Source organism: Chiloscyllium plagiosum, chromosome 5, assembly GCF_004010195.1.
Source record: "Chiloscyllium plagiosum isolate BGI_BamShark_2017 chromosome 5, ASM401019v2, whole genome shotgun sequence".
NCBI lineage: Eukaryota > Metazoa > Chordata > Chondrichthyes > Orectolobiformes > Hemiscylliidae > Chiloscyllium > Chiloscyllium plagiosum.
Genome location: NC_057714.1, coordinates 17868563 through 17878749, shown reverse-complemented (window position 1 = coordinate 17878749; position 10187 = coordinate 17868563). Strand labels below are relative to the sequence as shown.

At 42.5% G+C, this 10187-nt stretch overlaps 1 protein-coding gene across 1 annotated transcript in view; it reads right to left on the bottom strand.

Annotated features, from left to right (window-relative positions):
- Positions 1–5753: 5753 nt before the first annotated feature.
- LOC122550232 overlaps positions 5754–10187 on the bottom strand; it is a 23981-nt gene continuing 19547 nt past the window's right edge. Inside the window, exon 4 of the mRNA XM_043690992.1 lies at positions 5754–6155. Within this exon, the coding sequence (XP_043546927.1) occupies positions 5958–6155 (198 nt within the window). The 3' untranslated portion in view covers positions 5754–5957. The remainder of the gene's footprint in view (positions 6156–10187) is intronic.

The following is a 10187-nucleotide window of genomic DNA, read 5'->3' as shown; positions in this document are numbered from 1 at the left end:
TGACCTTAAGGAAGCCCAGCGGAGATGTCCTGGAGCTGAGATGACTGACCTCCAACAACCACAACCATCTTCTTATATGTCAGGTGTGACTCGAGTCAGCATAAAGGAGTTCCGCTGGACTCCAGCTTTGCTGGGATTCCTTATGTCACATCAGGTTGAATGTTGTCATGATATCATGACAGTCACTCTCAACTCACCTGTGTATTTCAGCTCCTTTATCTATATTTGGACCAAGGCTATACTGTGGTCAGGAGCTGAATGGCCTGGGCAGAACCCAAACTGAGCGTCAGTAACCACGTTATTACTAAGCAAGTACTGCTTGATGACACCTTCCATCATTTTACTGATGATCAAGACTAGACTGAGGTTAGGTAATTGACTGATTGGATTTGTCCTGCTTGTGTATATAGAACATATATGGGGAATTTTCCACAATGTCGGATCAATGTCAGTGTTGTAGCTGTACTATAGCAGCTTGCCTAGGTGCACAGCAAATTCTGGACACATGTCTTCGTCCAGATAAGTGTGAATGATACTCTTGGGCAGGACAAACAAGTCAAGGGTATATATGATAAAAGTCAGACTCTGGAAGACACCGAGGATCAGAGGGAACTTGGTGCGTTGTCCTCGGTCCCTTAATGTAGCAAGCCAGGAAGATAAGTTGGTTAAGAAGGCATAAGAGAACTTGTATTTATCAGTGAAGCTTTAGGGTTTAAAGAGCAGGGAGGTGTTGCTGGAAACTATGTCAAATGTTGTTTGGACCACAGCAAGAGTTTTGCATGCAGTTCTGCAATCCACATGTTTAAAGAATGTAATTGTGTTAAATAGGGTGTAGAGGAGATTTATCAGGATGCTGCTTGGGTTGGAGAGTTATAAAGAGAGATTGGATAAGACTGGATTTGCTCTCCTTGCAGCAGAGTAGATTGAAGGTGGAACATGACTGAGATGTATAAAATTATGAGAGGCATAGATGGGGTTGACAGAAAGGAACTGTTTTCCTTAGTGGAGAGTTTAATGACGGGGGAACATAGATGTAAGGTAATGGCCTAGAGATTTAGAGGGGATGTGAGGAAAATGTTTTTCACATAGAGGATGATGGGAATCTGGAACTCACTGCATATAGTGGTGGTAGAGGCAGAAATTTTCATAACATTTAAGAAATATCTAGATGTACACTTGTGATGTCAAAGTGTACAAGGTGAAGTGCTGGATAATGGGATTAGAATGCTTGAATGTTTGTTTTTGACCGAAGCAGACTTAAAATGCTGAAAAGCCTTTGTCTTTGCTCTGGATCTAAATAACTATGACTGTTATGGCCACAATGATGTTAGGGCCAATAATCTTTGCAGTATCCAGTGTTTCCAAGCATTTCTTGATATTACGTGGAGTGACTCAAATTGGCTGAAGACTAGTATCTGAGATGTTAGGGATCTCTAGAGGAGGCAGGGAGAGATCATCCATTCGGTTGAAGATTGCTGTGATTGCTTCAGTATTACCTTTTGCGTGGTGTGCTATGTTTTCCATTATTGAGGATGGGGATGTTTGTGGAGATTTCTTATCCAGTGAGTTATTTGGTTGTTCAAAATCATTCATGGCATTCATGTGGCAGAACTGCAGGGTTTAAATCTGATCGAGGGACTGTGAAAGCACTTAGTTCTGTCCTTCATATGCTGCTTGGAGTCATAAAGTCATACAACACAGAAACAGATCCTTCAGTCCAACTCCTCTATGCTGACCAAGTTTCCCAAATTAAACGAGTCCCATTTCCTGTGAAACCTTTCCTATTCATGTATCTGTCCAAATGTGTTTTAAATGTTGTAACTGTACCTGCATCTACTGCTTCCTTTGACAGTTCATTTCACATACTAACCATTCTTTGTATGAAAATGTGCCCCTCGGGTCCCTTTTAAATCTTTCTCCTTTCACCTTAAAATTATCCCCTCTAGTTTTGAGCTCACCTATCATGAGGAAAAGACCTTTGCTAGTCACCTTATCTTTGCCTCTCATGATTTTATAAACCTCTGTAAGGTCAGCCCTCAACCTCCTAACTTTCAGTGAAGAAAGTCACAGCCTATCCAGTTTCTCCTTATAACTCAAACTCTACAGTCCCAGTAATATCCTTGCAAATCTTTTCTGCACCCTCTCCAATATCCTTCCTATAGCAGAAGGACCTCAGAACTGTACACACTACTCCAAAAGTGGCCTCACAAACATCCTGTACAACATCGTGACATCCCAACTCCAATACTCAAAGGTATGTGCGGTGAAGACAAACATGCCAAACGCCTTCTTCACTACCCAGTCTACCTGTGATGCCACTTTCAAGGAACTATGTACCTGAACCCCTAGGTCTGTCTGTTCAACAACCCTCCCCAGGTCCCTACCATTAACTGTGGAAGTCATGCCTTGTTTATCTTACCAAAATTCAGCACCTCACGTTTATCTAAGTTAAACCCAATCTTCCACTTCCAGCCCATTAGCCCAATTAAAAAATATCTCTTTGTAATCGTAGATAATCTTCTCTACTATACCACTAATTTTGATGTCATCTGCAAACTTACTAACCAGGCTTCTTATATTCTCATCCAAAACATTTATATAAATGACAATGGACCCAGCACTGATCCCTGCAGAACACTGCTGATCACAGGCCTCCTCTCCAAAAATGATCCTCAACGCCCCCCCACCCCCTCTGTTTCTTACCATCAGGCTAATGTTGTATCAAAATGGTAAGCTCTCCCTGAATCCCAACTTCACTAACTTGTCTTAAGAAGGGCTTATGCCCGAAACATCGATTCTCCTGTTCCTTGGATGCTGCCTGACCTGCTGCGCTTTTCCAGCAACACATTTTCAGCTCTGATCTCCAGCATCTGCAGCCCTCACTTTCTCCTCCTGTGTCAAAGACCCTACTAAAGTTCATGTATACAATATCTACCACTCTACCATCATCTGTCTTCTTGATTGCATCCAAAAAAAACCCAATCAAGTTTGTGAGATATGATTTCCCACCTGCAAAGGTATGTTGACTCTCCCTAGTTAGTCTTTGCCTCTCCAGTCCCTCAGAATCCCCTCCAACAAATCATCCACCACTGATATTAGACTTACTGGTCTATAGATCCCAAGCAGCTTCTTGCAGTCTCTCTTAAATAAAGGCACAACATTAGCCACCCGCCAGTATTCTGTTTGAGCACAGGCAGTGCTATTTTGTAGCTTTGCCAAGTTGAGACCACTTAGGTATGCCTTGTGCTGTGCGGCTAGTCTTGGTGGGCATTGAAAAACCTAAATAAAAACTGAAAGAACTGCAGATACTGTAAATCAGAAACAAAAACAAGTTGCTGGAAAAGCTCAGCATGTCATATTTGTGAAGAGAAATCAGAGTTAACATTTCGGGTCCGGTGATCCTACCTCCTAATGGTTTCTAATCTTGAGTATATTCTGCACCCTTGTCACCTTCAATGGTTCCTCAACCACACTGTAGTGGGTCAGGAATCTCATGTAAGCCAAAGTAGACAAGGCTAGCACTTTCCTTCTCACTAAGGCATTAATGAATCAGATGCATTTTTATGACAGTCATTTCATGGCCATTAGACTTTCAATTCCAGATTTTTATGATTTTACATGACCTGGGTCTCCTAGCAATTTCCGTCTGCTTTGTACGTAAGTCACATGGACCTAAGGATCTTGTGGTTTAGATGCTGTCAAGGGTTCGAGGGAGTTGGACAGCTGTATAGCTTCAGGGCTGTGGCCAGGGAGGTAAAAATTTCTGTATTAGAGTTGCATTTGTCTTTCAGAGATTCAATTTGTTTGAAGGCCCTATATTTAACATACTAAATACCTACTGGAGATGGGGGTATTGTTTGGCTCAGTTGGATGAACAGTTGGTCTGTGATGTAGAGTGATGCCAAGCATGGTTCAATTCTTGCACCTAGCTGAGGTTACCATTTGGACTCTCCTTTTCAGCCTCTGTTATCTGATGCGTGGTGATGCTCCACCAGTCCTCTCTCCCCCTGTCTCTATCTCTCTCTCTCTCTCTCTCTCTATATATATATATATATATCTCTCGGAGGGCAACCCTGTGGTCTGGTAAGAGTATGGTGACTTTACCTTATTACTAAATACCACTAAAATGGATTACAAATTCAAAGTAAAAAGACAATAAGTTAAACTGACCTCTATCACTTCAGTGGATAATATTTTATATGTGATGTATCTATTGATGGAACTACAAAATGTTAAGCTGGGTTGCAACATGTTTGGTAGAATGTATAGACCAGATTTCACATCAATTATTGAATCTGGATTCAACTGTTTAATTTCTTCCTGTTGCTACCATCATTGCTATGTAGGCACTTGTGACATAGATCTCCACTCTGAAAACATCTCCAAAATCTGTGGCTTCGATATTAATTCTGAAGACCAAACCACACCCTCCAAATTAAAGGTAGTAGTATTTGGGAGAGAAAGGACAAACAATTAATGTGTGTGTGTGTGTGTGTTGCCATTGGCATCTTCTCTCATCACTTGCCCAACCCAACAGTTTTGACTAAGACTGACCTTCCCCTTGCCATTTCCATTTTCTGAGCCCTCGCTCCCCACCATCCTCCCTCCTATTCAACAAGCCTGATCTTCCTCCACTGTCTCCACTAATCAATACACCTCAAAACCTGTTTGTTTCCTCCCAAATCCTGAAGCAGTGTCCAATAGTCCACAGTTGCAGCCTTCAGTCTTTTCTATTCAGTAACTAGTCCAATGCTAATCTTGCCATTTTAAACAGGGAGCAGAGGAAAATAATAAAATATTCCTATCAAATTGGGCGAAGTCTTTGCTTCCTAACCTCTCTGGGTTCGCAGATAAAAGCTAAATTTGCCAATGAAAGCTTCCAGGGTTTAGTTTGAGGACAAGAGAGACAATCCTGTGCAATCAGCTTGTCATCAGAATTTCCTGTGGTGGAAATGATTAAGGTCAAAAAGGTACGCTGCATGTACACATGGAAAAGCTGGTTATCAAATCTTTGCTGTTTATGGGAGCTTGCTGTGCAAAATTCAACTGTAACTTGCCATTGCACTTGGATGACATGCTCTCAGCCTTTGCGCATAGATTTACTGATTGCATCCAGCATTTTTTGGTTTATGCTGATTTTCTTTCTCCAGTAGCCTGGCACTTGAAGTCTGCTTCTGAATTGTCTGCCTCAGAGATGTTGGATAAGGTTACCATGAAAGACTCTCCTCAACCTCTCTCTCACTTGAGGTGTGCTGACCCTCAGGTTAGACCACCACCGATTGTCTCCCTCTCATGAGAGTGCAGCCCTATGGGCCGGTAGAACAATGGTGACTTTAGGTTCAACAATCTTCAACAAATAGGAAGGATATAGAACAATAAATCTGCAAGGGAAATGGTCAGTGGAAATATTCTATTGTTGGATCAAAATTCTGGAACTAACAGCACTGTAGGAATACCTACACCAGAAGGACTGCATTGGTTTAAAAGTAATTCACTATCACAGCTTCAAGGCCAAATATGGGTGGGCAATAAATACTGGAGCAGTCAGCAAAGTCCACATCCCCTAAATGAACAATAATGTTTGTCCAATGATCCAACTGCAAACAAGGAGTGCTCAAAAAAAAATCCTGCAGCACCAAACTGTTCTCTCTGTGAAAATCATGAATCTCACTCTGAACAGACAATTCATCTTGAATACCAGATTTGATTTTTCATGCCGAAGACAGCGTGTAGATCATCCCCACTGTGTTTTATTGTACTGAGTGCATGTTTGTTTTAAAAATACCACTGTGCTTTATTTCTGGATGGTAAAACGATCGTACTGGAGGCTCAGAATCAAGGACATAGTAGCCCAAGATAAGATCCTTCCAAGAGCAGTCAGGGGCTAGCAGGCCCCTTAGAGCTGTGCCCCAGCAATGCTGCATGCCCATTCTGCACTGTGCCTGACATGCACTCCGTCACGCGTTAAGGCAAGTCTTTTGTGCTGCAGTATACTCCTGCTCACTCAGACCCTCTGGTGACATCCTGCTTTTTTGTGTCTGTTCCAGTTGATTGAGAATGAACTGGCTGGTGTCGATAAAGCATTCCACACAGTTCACAAAGCAGATTTCTGTTCTGCTGTCGAGCCGTGGGCCTGGTTTATCCATACACTTATCCTGCCAAGGAAGAGGACAATCATCAGCAGGACAGGAATGAAGTGTTGGGACCTGATCAAATTTGACATGTCAAAGGAATCAAAGGGAAATGGGAACATTTCTGGCCAGGAGTGATTACTTTCAAATAGAGACAGAATAAACTTGCTCGTTACAGTTACATTAAACATCTGTAAGGGGGCATTTTGGAATCTTTCAAGGTTATATCATTCAATTTTTGCATAACAAAGTAATTGGAAGCAGTCAATAAAAGGAAGTAGTAAACATGAGGCTCAGTGGTTAGACTGCTGCATCACAGCACCAGGGACCTGGGTTCGATTCCAGCCTCAGGCAGTTTTTCCTGTGTCTGCGTGGGTTTCCTCCGGGTGCTTCAGTTTCCTCCCACACTCCAAAGATATACGGTTTAGGTAAATTGGCCATGCTAAATTGCCCATAGTGTTCAGGAATGTGTAGGTTAGGTGCTTTAGTCAGGGGTAAATGGAGAGTAATGGGGAATGGGTTTGGGTGGGATACTCTACAGAGGGTCGGGGTGGACTTGTTGGGCCGAAGGGCCTGTTTCCACACTGTAGGGATTCTATGATATCGATGAAGTTGCAGACAGATATAAACATCACAAGTGCAATTATAATGAGGGAGTTTAATTACCAATTTAATTACCTCTTGTTGAGGGAAAAAGTTCCTAAGGTGTGGGTAATAGAATTTTCTACAATGATATGTGTCTAGCTAACAAGAAAGGAGGCACCTGCTTCCTGGGAAAGAGGTGAATCAAGTAGATCAAGTGACATTGGAGTGCATTTAGGGCTAGTTATCATTATATCTTATGGAAAATGATATTGGTTAATTCAGGGTTAGAATAATCAACTGGCGGAGAGTGGACTTCTGTGAGGCAAGGTTTGTGAGAAAAACAGTAGCCGAATAGTGAACTATCTTCAAAGAGGAGATGGTTCAGCATGGTCCTGGTATAGTCTTTCAAATGGGAAAAGTGGGGGACAAGGGAGGAAATAGCCAACATAGTACAATTATTCAAGAAGGGACCAAGGGATAAACAAGGAAACTACAGACCAGTCAGTCTAACCTCAGTGTTGGGGAAACTATTGGAAACAATTCTGAGGGACAGAATTAATTTGATTTTGGAGAGGCAGGGATTAATCAAGAACAGTTAATATGGTTTTGATAAGAGGAGGTCATGCCTAACCAATTTGATTGAATTATATGAAGAGGTGACCAAATGTGTAGATGAAGTCAATGCTTTTGATGTAGTCTATTTGGACTTTCACAAGGCTTTTGATAAGGTCCTGCATGGATACTGATAACAAAGGTAAGAGACAATTCAATCCAAAGAAATTTGGCAAATTGGATCCACTACTGGCTAAGTGACAGGAAGTAAAGGATGATTGCTGAAGGATGTTTTTCTCACTGGAACTCTTACATCCAGTGGGGTTCCACAGGGGTCAATGTCGGGGCCCTCCCTGTTTGAGGTTTATTTACATGATTGAGACTTGAATGTAGGAAGGTTGATCACTAAGTTCACAGATGATATTGGTGGGGTGATATGTAATGAGGAGGATAGTCATAGATTACAAGAGTATAGAGACAGACTGGTCAGATGGGCTGATCAGTGGCAAATGGAATTCAATCTGGATAAGTGTGAGGTGATATACTTGGGGAGGACAGACAAGGCAAGGGAATACCTGATGAATGGTAGGACCCTGTGAAGCACCAAGGATCAGAGGGACATTTGTGTGCATGTACACTTGTCCTTTAAGGATTCAGGCAGGTGGAAAAAGTGATTAAGAAGGCATATGAGATACTCTGTTCTGAGGAAGGGGCATCGGACGCAAAACATTAACTTTGATTTCTCTGCACAGATGCTGCCAGACCTGCTGAGCTTTTCCAGCAACTTCTGTTTTTGTTTCTGACTTACAGCACCTGGAGGTTTTTTAATGGGATACTTGCCTTTATTAGTGGAGGCATAGGGTTTAAGAGCGAGGAGGTGATGCTGGAACTGTATAAAATGTTGGTTAGAACACAGCAAGATATTGTGTGCAGTTCTGGATTTTACATTATAAGAGGATGTGATTGCACTAGAGAGGATGTAGAGGGGTTTTATCAGGATGTTGCCTGGACTGGAGAACCTAAGTTATGAAAAGAGATTGGACAGACTAAGATTGTTTTCCTTAGAGCAGATTAGAGGGGACATGATTGAAATATCTAAAATTATGATGGGAATAGATATTTTAGACAGGAAGGAATTGTTCTTCTTGATGAAGAGTTCAATGACCAGGGGCAAAGATTTAAAGTAAGGAGCAGAATGTTTAGGCGAGAATTTTTTTCACCCAGGGGATGGTGGGAAACTGTAACTCACTGTCTGTAGAGGTGATAGAGATAGAAACCCTTGAAATATTTAAGAAGGTGTACATTTGTGATGCCAAGGCTTACAAGTCTATGAGCCAAGTACTAGATAAGCTACATGGTTGTTCTTGATCAGCACAGACATGATGGGCCAAAGGACCTTTTTCGGTGCTAGATATCTCTACATCTGTATGACTTCCAGATGCCAAAGGGGCTAGAAATCACGTGAAATAGAAAAAGCTGTTCTTATATCAGGTAATAAACATAATTGAGAATCAAGATGAAAACAGAGGTTCAGAAGGGAGGTGAAAAAGCTAATATGAGAAACAAAAAGGCATTATGAAAATCACTGGTAAATACCAAAAAGAAAAATCCCAAACTCTTCTATGAGCACATGACAGCGAAAGGGTGATGAGGAGGAGGAATGATTAGAACCAAGAAGAGCATTACAAATTTGAGGCAAGAGGCATGGCTGAAATGTTAAATGATTACTTTGTATCTGACTTTACTTACAAGACAGATGTTGCCTAGGTCATATTGGCAGAGGAGGAAACTCAGTTACTCAAAGAATTAAAATTGATAGGGAGGAGATATTGGTTAAGTTATTTGTATTTAAAATTGACAAAGCACCAGAAATAGATAAGATGCATCCAAAGACTTTGAAGAAAGTGAAAGGTTCTTCAGCAGCATTGGTCATATCTTCCAATTTTCCCTGGATTTTGAGTGTGACCAGCAGCAGAGTGTAAAGGAACCCGAAAGGCTACAGCTAAGGTGAGACAGTTTGTTTTGAAATTACCGTGGGCAGCGGTGTTTTTTTTTCTCTTCACAGAAAGAGCGGGAGCAGCAGGGGGAAGTGACGAAGACCAGAGGGGCAGCCGGGAAGGAAAGCAGTGAGTATAAATACTCACCCTTTGACGCCAACGGTCATTTTGAGTGCGACCAGCAGCAGAGTGTAAAGGAACCCGGAAGGCTACAGCTAAGGTGAGACAGTTTGTTTTAAAATTACTTACCGGTAGCGGGCAGCGGTGTTATTTTTTCTCTTCACAGAAAGAGTGGGAGCAGCAGGGGGAAGTGATGAAGGCCAGAGGGGCAGCCGGGTAGGTTATTTCCCTATAAAAGCGCGCAAGGAAGTAGTAACTCCAAAGATTGCAGACAGATGGGTGACAGTGAGGAGGACTGGGGCCTCCCACCCGCCCTCCTCCTCTAACCTAATAATAAGACCCGTTGTGGTAAGTAGGTATGTGCTGCATTTTGCTTGTTCTATTCTTTAGACCCAGTTTTTTTTTAGAGGGATGGCAGTGAAGGCAGTGCAATGTTCCTCTTGCAACATGTTTGAGGTGAGGGATGCCATGGACGTCCCTGCTGATTACACTTGCAGGAAGTGCACCCATCTCCAGCTCCTCCAAGACCGTGTTAGGGAACTGGTGCTGGAGTTGGATGAACTTAGGATCATTCGGGAGGCAGAGGGGGTCATAGATCGGAGCTTTAAGGAAGTAGTAACTCCAAAGATTGCAGACAGATGGGTGACAGTGAGGGGGACTGGGAGGAAACAGCCAGTGCAGGGACCCCCTGCGGCAATTCCCCTCAAGAACAAGTATACCGTTTTGGATACTTGTGGGGGGACGACTTACCAGGGGTAAGCAATGGGGTGCAGGCCTCTGGCACGGAGCCTGTTCCCGTTGC